Genomic DNA, 22,713 nt, shown 5'->3' with positions numbered 1-22,713 from the left:
TCATACAGCAGTCAATAGCAAATGCTGAGAGAAGGGCTTGTAGGGACCAAACATAGGGTCACACTGACTGGTGACTCAGGCTATTCCTGAGCAGTTCTGAATAGTCCCTGACATTTGTCAGACAAGAATTTATACCATATGAATCCATGTAAAATTCAGTATTCAGGTTCCCTGTGGCAAGGAGTTCCACATCTGAGTTATATAGTATGGATGTGTTGTACATTTATGATCTTTCTGAGAATAAATGCTTTTTTTTTCCTGAATTCACAGGATACTTAACCTCTCCCTATGCACACATCTACCCATAGAAACATCAGCTTTTATAGCATTTTACTAGTGGAGAGTCATGTTGGACTTTTTCTTTCAGCTGGGTGTCTCAGTCTTGCAACACCATGTCTTTATATCTGCCTGGTGCCAGGTTAGAATGATTCCTTAAATAGTTTCCATCCCATGAACACTTCATGATAATACTGCAATGTTGGAGGTGTTCAGATATGTGGCAAAACAAAATTAATCTGAATTATCCTGTCATAAAAGATGGTATTATGAAGAGAAGAAAAAAGAAAAGAAAAGAAAAGAAAAGAAAAGAAAAGAAAAGAAAAGAAAAGAAAAGAAAAGAAAAGAAAAGAAAAGAAAAAGAAAAAGAAAAAGAAAAAGAAAAAGAAAAAGAAAAAGAAAAAGAAAAAAGAAAAGAAAAAAGAAGAAAGAGCCTCCTAACCTGCTGTTAGTGGTACCAAAATCACAGGGTAAGTCTTTAGCCTAAAAACATGGCCAGGAGACCTTAGAAAGATGCCCAATATAGGACACATTTCAGACGTATGACAGCAACGGCCAAACATTTGGTTGTTACAGCAAAGTTTGGAAAGATGTAGCTCTTGGGTCCACACCCTCTTCATTTAAATAAACAGGACTGCTGCTGTGGGTGGCTGGCAGTGGAACAAACAGTTGTTTTTTGGACAGTGTGAATGAATACCCTATAGTGGCGTTACTCAAGGGCTAAGTTTATTTAGACTGTGGCATATTTGGTGACTTGAAACATGAAACCTTTACTCAGTTCCTTCTTAATTGCTGAGATCAGACTCCTCACCTTCCCTTCTTTCTTGTAGGCAGTATGTGGTAAGAGTTAGTCCTCAGGGAGAGATAACTGGTGTTTACCTGTGTCAAAACTCAACACAGAGTTTTGTGCAAGACTTATAAATAGTTAAAGTGTTTTTTAAAAATAATTCTCAATCTCTCTGTCTGTAGAAGCCATTTTAGCTACTACAGGGACTGATTCTGTAAGGGGCAATTTGTGTAATATGAGGTTGACTCTCATGTTATGTGATATTGTCAACTAGATGTCATCTAAAATAGAATGGAGTTTCTAAGAGATTTTACCTATATAATTAAGGTCTACATACCTCTAACTATTTTATTTCTTGATACCACAGTGGAGTGAGTTGGAAAGAGAAAGATTTCTTGTTTTTCTTGTTTTTTTTATTTTATTTTTAGATTAGAAAAAAAAGGACAAACTAAATTTAAAAGACACAGTTTTAGCTTTTGACCAATTTCCAAGCATAAAGTTTGGGTTTTATTTTTAGAATGAAAAAAAAAAATTGTCCTGCAAGAGATCACATCCTACAACTTCTCATTTTAACAGCTGCTTCTAATCCTGTCTTCTTTTCTTTTTACAGTGTTGACCTTTTCTGGATGTGACAAGATGGAGGAAACCAGGACTGAAATAGTATACACCATTAAGAACTGTTTTTCTTTCCCTCTTGACAATTTTATTTAATTTCCTTGGGAGCAGATCCCTGCTCTGTCTTTCCTAGGACATATTAATCTCTAAAGGATTTTTGATCCCTTGACTCAAGAGCAACCTTGCAGATTTTTGCCTAGCTGCCTGCAGTTTGCCTAGCCTGATCTCTATGTTATGGAATACAGAATTTCAGCAAGCTGACCCTCTATTTACCATCATTACTTGGTTTAGACTTTTGAAAAGGCATTCAGGTTTAATGGGAAGGCAGAAAAAGAAGCAGAAACCACAGCTTTTCCTTAGTAGTGTGTTCAGGACAATAACCTTTGTTGACAGTATGTGCCTCATCTCCAACTTGCATTTGACTGACTTTAATTGCCTGACAAGTTGTTCTTGTTACACTTTCTACCATAGATTAGCACCTGGTATTTTCTTTCTATGAAAGAAATATGTGTTATGAAGACTCCTCTCAGCCTTCTCTGACTGATAAATTAAAATAGGCATCTCTTTAGTCTGTTTTTTAGGGCCTTGTCTCCGCACCTTGATTTTCTTTTGTGTAAAATGTGGGAAATGAGTTTTGTCTAAACTATGAATTGCTCTCAGGTGTGTCTGCTTTTGAAAGGAAGCTGCCTCTGCCTACAGGGATACACTGGTCTATAAAACAGACTGCTGTACTAACATTCCCTTTTTTATGGGTGCATGAATGAAATAAAAGCTATTACAGAAACACACATTCATTAAAAAATCTGCCAATTTTTATGTTTTTAATTTAAAGTTACAGTGTATGAATGCACATACTCCAGAGTGCTGTGATATTCTAGTTTATGACATTATGGAAACACTGGGTTTAGAAGTTCCTTTTTAAAAACCTGTAATTGAAATTTACAGGTTAATTATAGGGTATAGTTTAAGATAATTAAATCTTCAGGGAGTTCTTACATTCTTTAAAATCAAATAGTGTTAATTCACACTAAATTATTTAATAAGAATATGGTTTTTCTTGGCTGTACTGACCTTTTGAAAACCCTCATAGCAAAGGGAATAAGGGCACTAAGGTAAAATGATTAATGAAGCTTGGTAAATGGAATTTTGTCCCATACAATTATAAAAAATATTGGCGTAGGAAAACAGGTTTTTGAGGACAACCTGTCCTCATTTATATATGTTTTTAACTTCTTTCCCTTTCATAGAAAGGGCATGTTTGCACATGATTTAACATGCCCCTACTGTATGGTTGAACATTTAATAATCAGAGAATAATTCTAAAATAAAATAATGGCATTACATGAGATTGCTTCCTAAATGTTCTGCATGTATGTATTGGGTAGGATGCAGTATATCACTCTAAGTTAAGGGGCTCAATACAGCAAATAATGAAAAAACCCTCAGTTCTTTATCAAAGTTACAGAGATTTGAGTAAGGTGGAGGATACAATTTTGAGTCCTCTCTAAAGGCAGTGATTTCAGTGCCACTGATGGCTGTAAAGCCTAGAGTCTACTTTGAGGCTGCCTACAGTGGAAATTTGAAGCTACACATAAAATTCTACTACAACTGCCCTGTTCACTCCCACTTTGGAGGACCTTCTGCACATCAGCAACAAGAACAAAGGGTCATTTTGTAGTAATTCCTCACAGTTCTGTGAGATTCATCAACTGCTGAGACCTACTGTCCTGGGAAAAACAGGGGACAAGGTCCTCATTTTCATTCCATTCTGTTCCTTCTGCACTCCTTAGTTCAGAAGGGCCAGGGAATGTGGTAACTGAGGATTACTTTTGCTGCTGAGGAATTCCTGCGTGTAGCGTTTGAAGATTTGTTCATCACACTTTCAGGTTTCCCATAGTGTAATTTTGTCATTCCTTCTTTAATTCCTTTTTTTTTCAGAATCTCATTTTTAAAAGTGAATCTCTCAAAACTTCATGAAGTCTTAACCATGAGGTCCTTCTACAAGGACCTTTCCTAAAAGACAGTGCTTCATTTTGTTGGGGCTTTTCAAAGCCCATATATATCCCTACATATTATGCAATAATATAGTATGTGCTGAATTGATCATATATATTTATATTTTTATAGATATGTTTAAAAAGTGTACAGATATTTTTAAATTAAAATATTTTGAAAAAGTAAGTATATAATTCCAGGATCTTAAGATTTTTCTATGCTTTTTTAACAAAGAAGAAGCTTTTCTTTTTGGACATAGCTTGCTTTTTCTTATGCCAGTCTGAACAAAATCTGATACCTTCAAACAGTGCCTGATCAAAAGCTTGTAAAAATTAATGTCTTTCTTTAGGTTTGATTTGCTGATTACTCAGTGAGGACTCTTAAGATATAGTCATCTTGCATGCTCTGGAGATAACAAAATATTTCAACTACTTGCCTTGATTTCCTGCTTAGAAATGTAATAGAAATTGGTGCTTTAAGAATAGGGTTAACCTGATTCATTTAGAAGGCTACTTTTGAATGTCTGTTCATTCAAATGCTGGAATTTCAATGAGTCATAAAAATCTGTTCTGAAAAGTGCCTGCTTCATTCCACTGTCCATCCAGTGAATGTAAATAACCAGTTATAGACAACTGCACAGTCCACATTTGATCATGTGAATCCTTCCCACTCTGGGTGCAGTAACAGTTCAAGCTGGAAGAGAATTTATAAATAACATTTTTCACCAAGGGAAATGTCTTCAGCTAATAAGAAAAAAAAAGGCCTAATTGTAGTGCAGACGAGATTTTCATAAAGCTCCACCCTGATAGCTCAGGGCAAATTTCAGTGCATGGCACACCCATTGACAGTGCAGTGTAAAACGTTATGACACATTCCATCATCAGAAACAGCATCAGAGGTGTTCTGGGAGAGCTTTATAGCCTCTGCTCCTTGTCAGAAATTTCTAGCAAACACAAATTCTTCAGGCTGACATCCAAGCAAGGAATGTGCCCTCCTACTATCACAAATGATCTTCCACCCACTTTAATTCTTGTCCCTCACAATGAGTGATAAAACAGACTGTTGATTCCTTCCTAGTTCCATGAACTGCTGAATCACAGTTTCTGCTAGGACCTCATCCAAAGCCTATTGAGATTGATTAAAAGATTAACCCATCCCCTAAATGAGCTGTGCTGCAGGCCTTGAGTTCAGTGATGCATAAGGCAACTGGCTAAACTTTTGAAGAGAGAATATTATGCTGGAAGAGGCTGTAGTGGTCTTCTGATTCAAATATCCACATAACTTTCCACATAATCTGAAATTCTTCAGATTTCCCCGAATTTTCCTCATTTCATGGAAACATATTGTTTGTACCATAGTCTGGAATGCCTGCTGAATCCAGTTGAATATCAGATCATCCAAGTTCACTGTCTAATGCTAAAAGCAGATACAGGACATTGACCATTCTAGTACTCACTGCTGTAAATTTTGAGGAGATTTCCCCCAGTATTTTAAGTACTGTAATGCTTAGGTTTTTACACTTACCAAAAGAGCAGTTTTTACATGTGACATTAGAGAAAAGCAGACTTGCTGTGCATGTGTTTCCAGCCAATCTTCATACAATTACTAGAGCTTGCTAGGTGCTGAGGTCCTTCTAATTGATCAAGGCAGAAGTTGCTTGCTGGACTCATTAAGAAAGCATTCTGGTTTTTTGTATTTACTTAAACACATATTTATTTTGAATATACTTCGGCTGCAACTCAGAGGTGTGATTTCTGCTGGTACTGGTGCATGTATTTGGGCTAGACTTAAACTAAGTTGTATAGAAACAGGTAACAGTGTATTTGTTGGCATAGCCAGAGCTGTAGATAACTTTTGCAGGCTTTTCTGTCTCTGTCAGATACCATGAAGGATTAGCAAAATAAGCTTCCTGGGTATCAGCAAAGGTGGTAAAAGTGGAATTTTCATAATGATGACATTTCACAGATGGGTGTACAGCTTGGGTCTGGTAATGCTTCTTTAACTCCAAAGTGTGAACATTGAACACTAGCTTCTCTGGCTGGCATGCTGAACGTAAGAGTCACCTTTTTTAACCTCCCAAATTGTGTCTCCAATGTATCCACTTGACCAGCTTGGAGCAGTTAGTTATTGTTAAATCCCTTTATGCTAGGTTATACTCCTTCAGATTTATTGCTAATATGCAGAAGTGAGGTCCAAAGCCAAATTTCCCTTGCATGATGATCTTTGTGCACAAATTAGTCTTTCAGGTGTTTGTCAGAAACAGGCATTTAAAACATACTTAGACCTGAGACGCTGATAAATGGTTGTTTCTGTAGCCTTGAGTGTGTGGATCAACTAAAGTCTTTTGTTGAGTTAAAGCACAGATGTCTTAGCAGTTAATAAGTAGCAATGTGATCTGTTCCTTCTGCTTGTTCTGGATGGACAGGAATTTTTTAGCTGAGAATGTTGTGTATTCTATAGGAGAAGCAGAAGTTTTTTATAACTAAGTGCCCCTAAGTTTAAATTTGACCGGTTTAGCACAAACTGAAGCACTGCTTGTTTTTGTTTGAGTTACCAGTCTGACCTAAATCAAACAGTGACATGTAATTGCATAAGAAAACCCCAGTGTAGACAACTGTCAGTGGAAATGAGCAGATCAACAGAGTGCTGGGGAATGTAGCAGTAATACAACTGGTAGGGTTGAGTGATGACTTATACTTACCCAAAACCCAAGTCAAGTCCAAAAGAACAAATAGCTTAGCACTTAGTGAGCATGAATGGAATACCAGTTTAGCTCAATTCTCTCTAACTGTGCTAATTTTCCAATTTCTCATAACCCATTTTTATTCTTTGTGTGCAGAGAAATGTGCAGAGTAGGCTTGAGATACATGGTATAGTTATAGGCAGTCACTGGCTATAGGGCTGAAAGTTGTCTCCATTTCTTATTTGCTCATGCTCCATAGTTTCTTATCTTACTATACTGACACCCACTTCTGGGCCTGTGGGGCTGTGCTACAAACAGGGCCACTGAAATGAGCTGCAATAGTTGTAAAGCTCTCTCCAGAAATCACTGTATAGCACAGGCTGCAGAATAGGGTTTGGAGGGCTGTGGATTGCAGAGCTGGGAGGTGCTGAATGGAGGATGGGAGAGGGACACATCACACAGTAAAACTGCTCCCTGTTCAGGTACATAGTTAGTGTTTGGGCACCAAAGAAGGACCACATTTGATAAAAGAATGTAGGATTTGAAGTGGTGTTTAGGAAAATCCAGAGCATATATTGCAATGAAAATTAGCAGCTGCAGAGCACTTTTGAAAATCAAGACCTCGTTTAGATGCTGGTAAGATACGACCCTTGAAATTATGTCTGAATGGGCATATTTTCATTCCTAAACATAAATGTGTTGTTTTCTACTAACTGGGAACTTACTGAATCCTTACGTATCACACTTGATTTCTAAATGTTTAACCATGAAAATCTTCTACATGTTACCTACAATGTAGTATATCCTGTTTGGAAATGAAATTATGAAAACATCTCTGAGTGCATGGATACATCTGTAAGAAATGGAGCTTGTATGTTGTTATAGAATGGAATGTAACCATTTCTGTTCCTCCACTTCTTATCTGTTCTAAATCTATTCAGGACAATCCCTAATATGACAATCCATTTATTCTCTTACTTTCTGCTGCAGTATTCCTTTATTGGCACTTTTGTAGAAGAAGAGATTGAATACATATACCAAAGTATCTTAAACTAGCAAGCCTCTAGGAACAAAAAGGGAAAATGGGAGTCTATAATACTGTTGCACAACTGGGCAAAATCTGTGGCATTTGCAAGCATTTTCACTAATGAACTTTTGGGCTACATTCATGCTAATGAATTTAACAGTGCCAGCAAATGTTCTTGGGACTGCAAATTGATTGTCCCTACCCTCAAGCTGACCTTGGCATGGTTTTGCCCTGGCTGTGGTGTTTTCTTGAACAATTTCTGTTGCATTTTGGGGGTTAGCATGGACCATACCTGATAGGAAGTTGGGATGTGACTACCTTGTTTTGGAGACTGAGAGAGGTGATTAGTGTTGATAGGTATGGTGGAGTGCCAGTTTGGCTCACTGCCATGGAATGGAGACATGTGTACTATGTGTAGCTTTGCCATCTGAGGCTGGGGTTCTTGGGATACAGTGCTACTTGTAAGCACTTTTTCCCAATCTCCAAGAAAATGAGTGGCAGTGACTGTTCATCTTCCCTGGCTGTTTCTCACATGTAATAAGGAGTTACTAAAACCAACAGCAAACATCTCCTGAGCTTTGCCTTATCATGCACCTTCTGCTGGTGAGGAGCTGCCAAGACTGACTTTGCAAGCATGAGGTGGTTGTTGCACTATTACCCCTTTCCTAGTCTACCGAGGTGGACTCTTCTTCACCCTCTCTTCTGTCACGACAAAGACTGGTGCTCCAAAAAGAATCAGCTGAGTATGAAAACCTAGAAAAGCAAATGTAAAAGATGTGAGAACACTGCATGACTGCCTGGCATACAATTAAAGCACAGTGTTTATGCACATTACTGTTCCTATCTGATTTTCATAAGAACATAGTGTGATGCTTCTGTTTAGGACTATAGCTGACTGCATTTGGCTGTGTACCACAATGCAGAAGATGCCACTCCAGTGCTTCTGAAGAGGCACACATCAAGAATCGAGTATAGTTTCTAAATGTATTAGACTTGTCCCACAGTGAAAGAATGTGCACAAATCAAACATTAGATGTGTCTAGTCTGTACAGTTAAAATTAATCTGCTAAAGAAACAGAAAAGATTCTGTTACCCAAGCTGCTTCAGTGCACTTTTTGAACTCTGAAGGTAGGTTAAGATTTATAAGTAGGTACCACCTTATTTTGCAAATATGGGGCGCAGATGACAGTCCAGCCAGAGCTGCATTACCAATCGGTTCACATTTAAGTAGCTACGAGGCTCCTTGAATTTTTGCCAGCATCCTTCTCCCTGTTCATACCCAGAACCGCTCCCGACTCGCCTCCGAGCCCGAGCCCCAGGCTAGCGCGCCTCTGCGGGCTCTCCGGGTCTCTCCGAGCCGATAACCGAGCAGCTCTCCACAACGGGCTGCTGCTGTGCTCGGAGCTTCAGGCAGAAAACATTGCTCTCGATGCTGCTTTTGTATGGTGTTGGGTTCTGGGAATCCCACCCGTTTCCCAGCTGCATCAGCCGCAGGATGTGGGAGCGATGGCTGAGGGGAGGTGATGCACCCGCAGGTATCCCTGTGTAGACAGATGTGTGTTGCCGCCGGGCCGCCCACCCCGGGCCGGCCCCGGGAACGCCCCGCGGCTCCTGCCGCCGGCGGAGCGTGCCTGGCGCTGGGGCAGCGGCGGCCTCTCCCTTCCCCTCCCCGCCCGCCAAGGCGCCTCCCGCCCGGCCACGGCCCCGGCCCCGGCCCTGCGCACAGCGGCGGACTCACCGGGCAGCGCGCACGGAGAGCCATGGCGCGGTCCCGCGGCGATGTCCTCTTCTTCCTCCTCCTCCTCCTCCTCTGCAGCTCCGCGGCGGCCGGGTACGTGAGGCTAGGGCGGGCAGGGGCACGGGGCACCGTTTCTTCCTTCCCTGCCGCCCGTCGCGGAGGCTGCGCTGGCATCGCTTCCCGGGGCTCCCGCCTGGCAGCCGGTCCCGGGAGCGGGCAGAGCAGCGCACCCGCTGCAGCCGGGCCGTGAGCATCACCTCCAGCCTCCGCCGCGGAGAGCGACAGAAGAGCTTGGCAACGTGTATCGTATGTCTTTATGTGTACGCGGTTACTTTATTATGAGAGTGTGTTTCACTCCCTGCTCTTTTTCCCTCTGCCCGTTTGGGCTTTCCAGACCTACGTTCCTTGTGGCAGCTCCCTGGAACATCAGGCCTGGAGCAAACTTGACTGTTGGGGTGGCTCTGCTGCCGGACAGCCCAGCCCAGGTCACCGTAAAGGGAGAAGTGATCAGAGATAACGAGACCATCTTGAGCAGGGAAATGGTCTTTGGGAAAGGTAAGAAAAATAATGGACTTAGTTTGGAAGTATTTCTGTCTGCCTTCTCACAGGAATATTTTGTACCTCCCAAAATATCACAGCTTCTAAATAGTACTAAAATAGGAAATTTATTTTACCAAGTAGGAGTCGCTATGGGAAAATAGTCTTGTACACTGCTGGCTCTGTTTGGAGCTGGGCAACTGAGCTGGATGAGTGATTGCATGGGTGTGCTAACTGTCTGTAAACTCTGAAAATAATTAAATAGCAAAGTGTGGTGGATGTGGGATTTCTGAGGAACCAGGAAGTACTCTGGTCCATGAAGTGGGGTCACTGTAGAACTAGTGGAAAAGTTGCTTACTGGTAGCTTGTTAAAGTGCAAAGTGGAAGATTGTTTAAGAACGGAAGGGGTGGAACAGACAAGGTAATGCAGCAACTGAAGCTGCTTCTTCATGCCCTATCCCTACCTGAGGACCATAGGAGGGTGAAGATGACTATGTCAGACACTTGGAACTTCTGCGCGTTTGAAGAAACAGGAATTTTTAAGGATCAATAACTGAATTGTGTAGAGCTTGGGGATGGAAGATAAGTAAATGTGAGAAGAGACTGATTTAATTTATGCCACCAGGCAGGGGTAGTGGAAGTGGTGGGAGTTCTGAAAAGCTGAGATATCCTGGCCAATGTTCCTTTTTAGAAAGGTCACCTGGCAACACAAGCATAGAGATATCCTACCTGAAATTTGTCCTCATGAGAAAGAAAATGTTTTTTATGGATAGTCCAGCTTTCACACTGCTCTTACTATGAGGTGATATAAATGATATCTAAAGTCTAGCTTTTTATTTGTTAAAAGTAGAGAGTCTGAGGGCAGTGTGAGGTGCTGAAAAATCTGCCCCGCTATAATGCTCTTTCCCTACTGCTTGTGTAATTCTTCTCTTAATGTCTTACAGTTAATGTAGATGCCTTAATTGGAAGCATCAAACCTTCGTTTCAAAGCCTTCACAGCCTGTAGAGAAGATTTAGGCTTTAAGTGTGATGGAGTGCATTTGAACAGATAAAAAATTTTAATATAGAACCAAAACAAACATAAACCAGCCAGCTTTTGTTGTTTTCTTTTGAAATATAAAACTTTAAAAAAGAAAATAAATTGTCTTCTCCTTTTCTTCCTCTAACTGTACTGGCTTTTATTTCCTGCTTCTATTCTGCTTTAACATAGAGTTCAGTGAGCCTTGCATGAATTTCAACCCGTCTGTTTTTGTCCTTCTCAACATTGAAAGCCAGACAAGCAACTGGTAATTCCAAGCTTGTAAAAATAGGTGGCTGTCTTCATCATCTGACTTGAGCAGCTTGACAGGGAGCTGTTGAAGTCTGAGTGAACAGTGGGTTATCAGGAACAGGTATGGCACTGCATCAGACTGGACACAGTGAGGAAAAAGGACCAATGCTGTAGTGAATTACTAACTTCTAATATATTCCAGTCTTTTAAATATATCTTTAAATTTTCTATGCTTTTTACTTGATAAGTAAAACAAAGAACAACAATAACAACAAAAAAAAAAGGTGCTGAGCATACTGTGTATTTCCTCTTGCAAAATTCTTAATGTTTAGTATGTGGCCATCAGTTTTTTTCTAGTCAGGTTATACAATCTGTCAGTCATTTGTTTTCTGTGAACAAATACGTAAGCAAAACTGTTAAGGGCCAGGAGTAAGGGAACTGCCCTGTAAAAGAGGATGTAGTCTTGAAGACATGTATCCAATGGTGATACAGGGGTGGGTCAATTCTGACTCAGAGAGAAAGCAAGTTGTTGGAGAGAAGCAAACACAGCTTGTCAGAATAAGAACATAAATCTTTAAAATTATCATTGAAGAACACAATAATCTTAAGATAAAATATGAAATGGTATTTTTGTAGCTGATCTTAGTCTGTGACTGAAGGAGGACTGGAGGTTTTGTCAAACCAGCTGTTGTAGCTGAAGGAAAAAAACCAAGCATACCTCCAGGCACACCAGATCTTCTTTAAATTACATAATTGCTGCATATATTAGTGCTCAGAGAATGTTGGTTTATCTGTCACTGAATACCTACCTTGGTTAGACTGCACATTCAGTGGCACTCTTGCCTAAGCTGGCTCAATTATGCTCTGTAGTTTTCCTTGCATGGTGACAGCAAAAGCAGGGGATTAACTGCTCTGAGAAACTGATCTGACTGAAAATAAAGTTTTTATTTTGTTTGAATGTTTTTTTAGGCAGACAGGTCCCCTGGTTCAATGTGCAAATGTTTGTGCTGATGGAACTGAGTTGGAAATTGGATTCTGGAGACATAGCACAGGCTGAGGACACAGTTTTTGTTAGGGATGTTTAATCTGACAGGCCCAGTTCATTCAAGTACCTCAGTATAAATGGTATTACATACCTGTCTGTCAAATGCTTCTGCAATTGCCTTAAATTAAGGATTTAGCATGGTTCTCTAGCAGCAGCTCAATATGATATATATAGTGGTCTGAGTTTCTGAATTAGCTCCATGAGAGGACCTTATTGTATTAAAGGCATGGGTTTTTTCAATGTCTATAATATAATTCTTGCTTTGAATAAGAAATAGAGTGTTTGCCCTCTGATGGTTGATAAAGCATTTACTATTCTAATATCACTGGTAGTGGAATTTTGATATCTCAGTGATTCTTGGGCAATTGTCTGTTAGAGAAACACTTAAGGAGTGGAGGTTGGTTCCCATCATTATTGTGCTTTTTAAATAACTAAGGGAAAATAAGTATTAATAAGTGGCTAGTGGGTGTTTGGAGTGAAGGAGAAAGTGTGCATGCACTTGGATTTAAAGATAGTTTGAGCTTGGTACAATATTCCAGACTCTAAATGTACTGTATAGGAAGGGAGTTTATTTAGGACCAATATTTTGGTGCAGAAATCAAGTTAATTGCATTTAATATAGTGGAAAAAAACCCCAACAGAATGTTTGCAAGGGGGAGGTTGCTGCTACAGGTAAACTTTGTGTGAGCAAGCACAACCCAAAAAAAATAGAATGCGTCACCAGGAGAGAATAGGTTTCCATTGCCTAGAGCAGATGCCAGGAAAACACAAAGCACTAACTAAAGCCGTTTTTGTGAGCTGTACCAAGCCTTGACAAACTTTCTGTATCAGAAAGATCTACCTTCTGTAACTTTCAGTATCAGAAAGATCCTGATTGAAAATGGCTGCAGAAGGTAACAATGGCTTATGTGCAGTTGGAGCCATTGGGTTTTCTGTGTCAACAATAGCAGAAAAAGAAATTATGGGAATAACAGATGAACAAATTAAATTCCCTTCACGAATAACTTGATCTCTAGTGATTTCAGTGAAGGGTGACTCTTGCCATGCATCGTCATCCAGTCATTGATAATAAAGATGTAGTATGAATTGGCAGGAGGTGTTTTCTTACAGGGTTTGCTACCCAGACATTGCTGTCAGTGTTAGAGTATGAGAAACCTTATACCTTAATTGCGAGAGGTTCTGAAAAGTATTTTCTGTGTTAGTGCTAGAATGATTTGGAAAGAATAAGAAGCATACAAGTTGGAAAAAAGAATTGGTTTTCAGAAAAGCTTCTATGTGTAATGAGGTGTCATAATTTGCCCAACAGCATGAATGTTTTTAATTCTAAAGAGTAAGATTCATTAGTTAAAACTTTTGCTATATAAGGTACAATGTAATGTATTTAAGGCATAGTGAGTGAGAGTTATGTGAAGTTACTGGAGAATTCAGTTTACAGTAACGTGCATAGTTTGTAAATGACTTGTACATGTTAATTAATTTATGCTGCTTTTCTGTATTTCCAGAGAGGAATACACCTACTTGTTAACAGAGGTTACTGAGCTAGAGCATGGTAAATACTCAGCTAGGATTTATGAAGCATGATAGTTTGTGAGAATGTTTGTCAAGCTCAGACATGTAGTGATTCTCCATAGAGACAATGGAAAATCTCCTTTTACCAGAAGGCATGTTTTACATACTTAATAATATGATTCTGACCACGTCAGTATAAGAACTAGTGAGAAACACTAGGGATAGTAAGTTGTAAAGTAACACCTAAGTGGGAATGAATGGCTGAAACCCCTCAGTCCCTGTTACTAACCTTGAGTTGCCTCTGAACCTTATGTCAGAATAAACTGTCTGAGTTATTAGTGACTACTCTATCTGCGCTGAATATGGGTGGGGTGAAAGGTTTTGCTGGCAGTTTAGTGGAACATTTCCTTTCTGTCTAATTTTTTGTCAATGCCTAAAAAGCCAAACAGTGAGAGAGAGCAGGTGTTGCAGCAGTGATTTTGCATCCATAACCTCCATAACCAAAAGTACATGTAGCTGTGCCTTATGAAAAATAAGTTGTTAAATAGTCAGCCTATGCACATAACCTATGCAAAATCAGAATGAAGAAAAATTTTTGGGAAGGAGGTGTTGGGGCTGGACCCAGAGATGACTGATGTGGTAGAGAAGAAGGTGCTTTTTTATGGGCTTTCATATAGCTGGAGTAGATTAAAAAAACAAATAAACCCAAAACCATAAAAGAACAAAACCCAGCAGGTTCCTGTGCCTGTTGTTGTATCCATCCTGCTGACAGACCCATTAAGTTGTTTGCAGAAAAATGGGAGTAGCGATCCTATGCAGTACTTGAGCTTTATGTTATTGTTTGCATGCTGCTTGAGATTTGGGGGAAGGAGCCCTTCTGTGACTCAAGGCTTATGTGGTTGTACATGAGGTTTTTCTGGTCACCATGTTCTTTGTCGATATCCAGCCAAGGAGGGTGTGGCAGATTGAGCACTCCTGGCTGTTTCACAATATCTTCAGAAGGGTGGGATAAAACAGAAGTGCAGGCAGTGGGGCAACTCATACAGATGAGGGAATATCACGTCCCTTTGTGCAGTTCCCTGTTGCCACTGTGAACTGGGGGGACTTTGGAGCTTTTAGGAAAGGGAGGTGAGAGAAAAACAAACCAAAAGTTCTGAATTAAGGAAAAAATAAGTGATGAAAACAAACAGGAATTGGTAGGTAACATGCTATCAGAAACAAGAAGGGAAGCAAAGGGTGAAAGTTCCTGAGGGAGTCATACTGAAAGGGTAAGTGCACATTAACAGAACAAAGAGATAAGAAATGAGGTAACTAAACACTATCTAAACTGGCCAAAAAAGCAGAAAGAAGGAAAACTGTATGCAGAAATTGTAAATGAGATCAGATTACAAAGGAACTTAAAGAAGTAGCCTGGGTAATGAAGAACAAAACTGGTAAGGCCAAACCGTTAGTAGGAAAGAATGTGAAGGATAGTAAGGCAGGGTTTTAAAATAACATATTGGTAACAAGAAATCTAGCAAAGGATGTGGCTTGCTACCCTGTTGAGAAGGGTTGCTACTTCTGTGGCTTGCTACTCTGATGATTAATGATGCTGAGAGGGAGTAAGTGTTTAGTCTTCACTAAGAAGATCAACTAACTGTCATGGAAAAGGCTTAAGAATTAAGATTACAAAAGGGGAGGAACAGTTTTAAGAGTACTTTGGTCAAGTGTTTAGGCTTGATATAATTCCCTGTAGAATATTTAGGGAATGGACTGAAATAATTTAAAATCTGCTAGTGAAGTTCTGAGAGCTTAAGTGAACAGAGAGGTTCTGGAGGATTGAAAACCTGCAAAGAAAATGTGTTGCACTATGGGTTGGCAAGGGTTGTAGGTGGAGAAGAAGCAGGATTTTGTCATATTTTGATCCTAAAAGGCTTTTGATAGTCTGGCTCAGCAGTTTGACAAACCAGCTGGGGAAGCAGGGACAGCATGAGATTCTTATTCAATATGTTTGTAGCTGGATGAAAAATAGTGTTCACAAGTCTAAGTGGTTCACTCTCAAACTGGAAATGAGTTGCCCTGAAACTGTAGTGTTCAGTATGATTGACATGAATGAAAAAGGGAGAATGTTTATTAGATTAGTGAAGGGATGGTAGGGACACTGGGAGAAAGGATTCAATTTTGAGCACATTTTGGCAATACCAGAAATGACTGGGGGAAAAACTGGAGTGTGATTCACTAGAACTAGTGCGTAGTTCTGCTTTTGTTGATGAATAAAAGAACACGTGTTTATTGGGTGGGGAACAAGGTGATGCAGCCCTGCAGAAAAAGGGGTGTGTGTATGGGGGTGGGGGTAGTGGTTTAAAGGCAACAGAAGGTGAAGGCTTGTAATTAATACTGTGGTGCTCAAAAAAGAAAGTAAACATTGTACTCAGAGGTATACAAGAAGTAAGCTACATACACATTCTGTAAGCTATGAGAAAGTATTCTAGTAATCTTCATGGCCTAATTGGGCATCCTAGGGAGTGCTGTGCTTGATTTTTGGCGCTCATCATGGAGCCTGTGAACCAACTGGAGAAATGCCAGGGAGAGCAGACAGAAGGATCTGAGATCTCTCAGGAGACGAGTTCAAACCTGACAGAAGAAGACGGGCCTTCACATGAGATGAAAATAGATTGTGGAACTCCATGTCCCAGTTGTTGTGGATGGAAAACATGATTGCACAAATTTACAACACAGAAGTCCATGGAGGATTGGGCCAGTATAAGGACACATAGATGACATAGGCTGAGAAGAGTACCCAAGGAAGAGTCACCATGTACCTGTTTGCTTTTGATGCTTTTCATATGTCTGTCCTTGACCGTTGCTGCAGATGGGATCTTGGGCCAGACAGACTTGGGTTTGACCCTGGGAGTCTCTTCTACATTCTGGAAAGTGTCTGAGGAGAGATGGGAGGAGCTGGTGTGAAGTATCAGGAGAAGTGTGCTATACACCTGTTATGTACTATTAGGTACATGAAAAAGTAGCTTTAAAGAGAAAAGGGTGGGAGCTAACAGTAGATGGGTCTAAGGTGATGTCTTTAGTGGTGTCTAGTTAGAAGGAGATCCAAGCTGAAGTACTGAGTTAGAGAAATACTTGCAGAGGCAGCCATCAATTGGGAAATTCTTGAGTTTCCAGTCATACAGAGGTGACTTCTCTTTTCATGAGACCCATATGACTCAGCACTGGCAGTGTTGCTGGTTTCCATGCTCTATCCATGACTACCTGCTTGTGAAGGGGGAGTTGAGATCCTGTCAGCAGAGACTGAATAGCTAGTGTCAAGAGATGATGCTGGTTCACCTACATTCACTGCAGTCCAAATAAGTATGTGCATAGAAAACATGATTATAGTGACAGACCACTTCTTCAGCTTCCTGGAGGTATAGCTGTGAGGTCTGTCTTCTTATTTTATGTGGTTCGGGATTTATATTGCCTTTATTTACTGATGAAGGAAGTCTCTGGTACTATTTTTATATATTCAAATAATTTTATTGCCACAAATTATTTAAAGCCACAATTATGTGGCTTTGTCATCACAAACTTTAAATGTGTTCCAGAAAATGGAAGAAAACCAGTATGAGAACAAACCTTCTTCTTTTACTCCCTTTAAGCAGAAATTTCAATAGATTCTGAATGCATTATTTGCAGTGAATGAGTTTGAGAAGTGACTTGACTTTAAAATTTTGCTCCAGTTACAGCAATTGATGTAATGAGGGTGGTGTTAATACTGCCAAATGTCTGGCATGTACAGGCTTAGCCGTATTTTGTTCTAATGTGATTTTCCTATGTTTTAACTTGGAATAAAAACTGCAGCTGCTTTTAATTGCCTTTGCTGTGTCTGTGATTATTTCATGGACATCAGAGTGGATAGTAGTGGTGGCCAATAGTGCCTTGAAAGCAGCGTGTGAAGATGTGTGTGTTTGTGTGTTTGTACATGGTCACTGAGGGGATGAAGTGTATTTCACATTTAGTTGTGTAAAAGGCTTAAGTCTGAGATTATTCTGAATTGTCTGTATAGTTTCACAGACTGGATCTGATATCAAGAAAGTTTCCTGTGTTGTATTCAAAAATTGCCTTCCTAACAGCTGTAAATTTATAATTCATGGCAGTAGAGTTGCTATGGTATGGTAGGCAGTGGTAATGTCATATGCATGACAAGAAGTCCACAGATGGCTCTTAGGTTTGTCTTAGGAAAAAGTTGAAAAGAGGCTGTACTTGGGTTTAAGCAGTGATAGTGCCTGGATAGTTCTCAGAAGGTCTCTGATTAAAAAATATTATATAGTTTTGGAAATATGAAGCAGTTCTGTCTTCCTACCCAGCACGCAGTGTCTTAGAAAACACTCTCTGGTTTTTCTAAGTATTTTGTTCTTGGAAGTGGCTGGTTTCTGACTACTGAGCTGAAAGTGGTAATAATAGTATAATCCATGGAGCTGGTTGGTTGACTTTAGAAGATTGAGTGAAGAATTAAATGTCTGAATTACACTTTTAGTCTAAAAAGGGCCATTCAGCAGGAAAAGCTGCTACTTGCTTGGGGAAGGGATTATGGATGTGGCAGGGCAAGGGAAGAGGTGCCCAGCCATCAGCAGTATCTGTTGGTTTGAGAGGGTGGGAGATGGTGTTCCTCAAGGGTAGATCTGACAGGGCTGACAAGGGAAGAATGGCTGAATCAGTAGAAGGGACAAGCGGGGGGTACCACGACTCCTTTGCCATGTAGAGTAGGAAGACACAGAGAATGCTGTGGTCAGGGGGCAGAGGAGAGGAAAGGACAGTGCCTGTTCATACCTTCTGGTAAATCTGCATCTGTTCTGTCCTGGCCAAGAGTGTTTCTGGATGTGCTATGGTTGGGTCTCTTCCACTCTTCTGATCACGGAGATTAGGGAAAATCTTTTGTGTTTAGGTGAGGAAGGGTTTTTATGTAATTGTCAGGAAAATATCCCTACATTTCCCATTGCAGACTGAAGCTAGAACTTGCTGGTAACTTCAGAGTTCGGTAAAACATAGCTTTAATCACAAAAACATCTGTGCATTCTGCCTTTCTTCTGTCCTCCAGGGCTGTGGTGCCCTGTCTCTTGACCAGACCCTTAGGTGATAAAGTTTGGTCCAGTTTAGTTTATTCCTCCTGCCCCCTTACATCTTTCTCCATAGGCAGCACTGCTACCTTGCCTCTCTCTCCCCCTTTATAATCTCTGAGTGCTTTTAGCCTCCAGGTTTGCAGAAACAACTGAAAAGGATAAGGAGAGGAGGGTAGGAAGCGGCTGTGGAGGGAAGTGTACATAGTGCTGGCAGACAGGGTTTAGGAGGCATTTTGGAGCAAGTTATACCCCTTTGCTGCAGGCCTGTTGGCCTCATTTGGCTTTGGATGTCAGCCCGAATGCTGACGTCCCCTGGCAGTCCCTGTTGTGTGTTCGAGTGCTGTATTGCCCCTCCTTCTGTCGTCTGTGCCAAACTGAGCCAGAACTTAACAGCATTAAGCTCTGTATTTTGGGCTATTTGTGTAAATAATCACTACTAATTTGTGTGATAGCTTTAGCATGATAGATGGGGAGTATAACATATTTAAAGCCAACTGTGAACGCAACAGATTTCAGGTCTTCTTTGAAGAATAAGTTGTTTTCACTTCCTGGACAGCTTAGGCCTTGGTATTACTGCTTTTTTTTTTTTTTTTTAAAACACAAAAATAGTATATATTTTGGACAGGAATAAAAATCTGGAAGGACATTTAAGAACACTAATTTTTATTTATATGATGGGAGTTTTTGAAATTGATTCAGCAGTAGTAAAATATCTCCATTTGCCACTGCAAAGAAAATGTTTTTCTGTAAACATTTCCTATGCATGGGTATATGAACACAGCTGTCAGAGCAAAGATGTGGCATAATTTCAGTAAATCAATCGGAAGCGATTCCAGTTTTATTTTTCTGTTCTCACACATTATTACGAAGGATTGAAGACATAGGTAGAAAAGTTTAAGTGAGAAAATCTGTTTGTAGCAATAGCTGCCACATGACCTAGAATATACAGTCAGTGCTGATTTTATGTAAATCAGAGACTGAAGAGCTACTTTACTGATATATATTGGCATAAGCTCTAGTTCCCTGTGCCAAGCCATGCAGTCATATTTCTAGAACCTCTGTCCTTTTTTGGGGGTTGAAGCTGAAACATTTATGGCTTGTCCTAGTGGTGTCATCTCAAGAAGGGGTAGCATAAGTTTCTGGGTCTGGGTCAGGCCTGTGCAGTGGGAAGAATTTAAGATGCCATTGTTTGTGCTGTTCTCCATAAGTCTAAAAAAACCATGCTTGTGTTTACATAGAATTTGTTACATTTGCTTTATTGATAGCAATACTATTAAACTAACAAAAAATGGCAGGGTAGAAAAATACTTTAAAATACTCCTGCTGTGTCATCACTCCTACTCTTTCTATGATTCCTTTTCTGCTGGACAATCCTAAATGCCAGGGATTCTGAGGAAAAGGGGCAGGACAGTGTGGCATTTGTTTCCACTGTATTTCCGTGTATTTTCTCAGTGCAGTAGTTATTGAATGAATACAGTGCAAGCCTCAGGAATTTTGTGAAAGAAACAGTTTTGCAAATGACAAGGAGAGAGATTTTTTTCTTGAAGGCTCATGTGACTTCTGTTGGGATTTTTGGCAGTTTGCATTTTAGCTTCAAGATTAATCTGTAACAGTCCACTGAATTTTTTATGTCTCCCCCTTAAACAAAGTCATAATTCCCAGCTGGAAGTATTCCCTAACTAATCTCTTGTGGTTGCAGGGCCATGTGCTCTTGCCTGGTTGTTCCCTGCTGTGTCCCACTCCAGTTGTGCTGGTGACTGCTGCTGTGGAGAGCAGACGGAATGAGTCAGGAGGAAGCATTGCAACAGATGTGGTTTGCAATGCTTGGTGTTGGTGGCTTAGCTCTTCTGGGCTCCTTTCTAAACCTACTTCTTCTGCCTGCTGTTAGCTACCTGTATTTTACAGCTGAAGGGTTTCTTTGCAGAGATGTGCTGAAGGAGACAGAAGACTATTGCCATTTCTAGGGATGGTAGATGCCAGACTTGCCTGATCTCATGGGAGTGTTACATGCTGCATGTGGGTAAAAGTCAGCTCCATGATAGGAGGGCTTGCAGCAGAGCACTGATATGTGCTAGCTGTTGGACTATGGTTAATTCCTTATGAACCTGAAATTGCTGTATGATTAAATATAACTTTAATTCATCAAGTGAACAGAAAAATTTGTGAATTTCCGCTATTCAGCATTGGCATAAAGGAAATGTTTTGCTATAGCTCTTGCTTGAGCATGTCCAAAGACATCCCTAGGCATAGTTGAGAAGAGCTCCAGGGATTTGACTGCAGCTTGATAGTCTCTGAGAACATGGGAAAATCTTGCATGACAGGAGAATCCACTGCAAAGCTAAAGAATTTCAGATCTGCCCAGGCTGCTCAGTTCCTACCAAAATAATTACATAGTGACATAAATTGGAAGATTACCTCATGCCCTGGAGCCTCTTTTATGATTCTCACTGGCTGGGAATTAGACAGTGCTCTGGGCTTTATTACAGGGAGGCTGTGGCTCCCTAGCACTGCCTCAGAAGGTAAATGCCTCAGTTGCACAAATGCAACTGTGATATAAATCTCCCTCCTCCCCGAGTCTTTCTCCATCTGCATTACATTTTTACCTAGCTCAGACCTGATGTTAGATCTCCCAGGCTTGGGAACAGGAAAGAAACCCTGCCATACTGCCATAAGATTTCTGGTTTTTTTCATGTGACTTGTTCTCAAAACAGGTGGAGGCAAGCAGGCACTGCCCTGGTAGGAAAGCTTTGAAGTGCCTGCCCTGTTAAGGTTGCTTTGCAGGCTGGTGATGCTGGACAGGACTAGCACAGCGGTTCCCTTCGTCACTGCCCTTGCAGTGTGTGAGTACAGTGTGTTTGCACTGCAGGAGTAAGATGGAAATAGAAACCTCATGGTGTGGGCTCTGGTACAAATACCAGATTTGTGTCTCCTGGTGTAAAGAAGTCACTCCTGTAGCCATTGCTGTAATTAGCTGTATGGATTAGATTAAAGCTAGCATAGCAGAACAACCATGTGCATATCCACTCAGACATGTGGTGAATGGTTTCTATTCCTTGTTAGTAACCTATTATCAGCAGTGAAAAAGGTTATTTTTTTTCCCTCTGGTGTTATGGGTTGTGGTTGTACAGACCCCAGCTTTAGGACAGCCTCATTTCAGAGAGGGAAGGAAACAAGAGAAGGGTTAGGGTTTTAGTGTATAACTGAGAGAAATTTCAGGAGGTAGCTTTGTACCATCTCTGTTGGTATTTACATGCATCTTCCTCCCTTTCCAGTGAAATATAATGTCCCAAGAAAAATTCTTCCTACTTAGCAGTAACTCACTCTGTCATGAGTTAGGAAGACATAAGTTTTCTTTAGCTAAAATTATATCTTAGTGCAATTGTTTGAGCATGGGGTTGTTTGGGTAGATGTTGGGAATAAATATATCAGTGCGTCTAGAGGTGTTTCCATTGCCTGTGGATCAGGTACTCTGCAGGACTTCCTGATGCCTCTCCTGTGTGCCATGCAAGCTTGGCCAAGTATGAGGGCTCCCTGCCACTGTGAATTGGGGCAGTTTGTCCTCTCCACTGGCTGCTGAGAAAAGTATTTTGCCAGACACTCCTGTGTGGAAAACCTCAAAGGCCAATGGGGTTGCTCAGAGTTAATGACTGTATGAGATGCTTCTCAAGTGGAAGATGATATGAAAAAAACGTAGGTTTAACAGCAACATAGACATGTTGTGGAAAGAACTGTGTTCCTTAGGCCCAGTACTGCCCATGCCTGTTAAGGTTTTCAGTACCAGAATGAAGTACTGGAGTGTGCTACCCACAGACTTAATTTGTGGGATGTGAGTAATTTGGTTTAAGCCAGTTTATAATTTGGATAGATGGTACATACTGGATAGCATTTTTCTTCTGATGCTCTGGAAGCAGTCAGGACAACCTGCATTCAGTTCATTGAGATTCCTTCTGTTTGCCATTGTCAAAGGAAAGAATTAATTGAATTCTAAAACTAACATTTATTGAAGTTCAGAGGTCGAGTGATTGCTTTATTTTGGAAGCAATGCCTTTAAGTCCACGATCAAGAAGGACATAAGTAAATAAATAAATAAATTTTTTTTTTCTTACGCTATGAAACAGTTGAGTAAAAGATTGGTATAAAC

The 22,713-nt window shown here is 40.5% G+C and overlaps 1 protein-coding gene across 1 annotated transcript in view; it reads left to right on the top strand.

The window, feature by feature from the left end:
* The first annotated feature begins 9,057 nt into the window (after positions 1 to 9,057).
* Positions 9,058 to 22,713, top strand: part of CD109 (CD109 molecule) — a 72,718-nt gene continuing 59,062 nt past the window's right edge. Inside the window, exons 1-2 of the mRNA XM_059842606.1 lie at positions 9,058 to 9,214; positions 9,516 to 9,676. Of these exons, the coding sequence (XP_059698589.1) occupies positions 9,144 to 9,214; positions 9,516 to 9,676 (232 nt within the window). The 5' untranslated portion in view covers positions 9,058 to 9,143. The remainder of the gene's footprint in view (positions 9,215 to 9,515; positions 9,677 to 22,713) is intronic.

Source organism: Haemorhous mexicanus, chromosome 3 (assembly GCF_027477595.1).
Source record: "Haemorhous mexicanus isolate bHaeMex1 chromosome 3, bHaeMex1.pri, whole genome shotgun sequence".
Classification (NCBI taxonomy): Eukaryota; Metazoa; Chordata; class Aves; order Passeriformes; family Fringillidae; genus Haemorhous; species Haemorhous mexicanus.
Note: the sequence above shows the minus strand (reverse complement) of the source record. Positions and strands in the feature narration are given on the sequence as shown.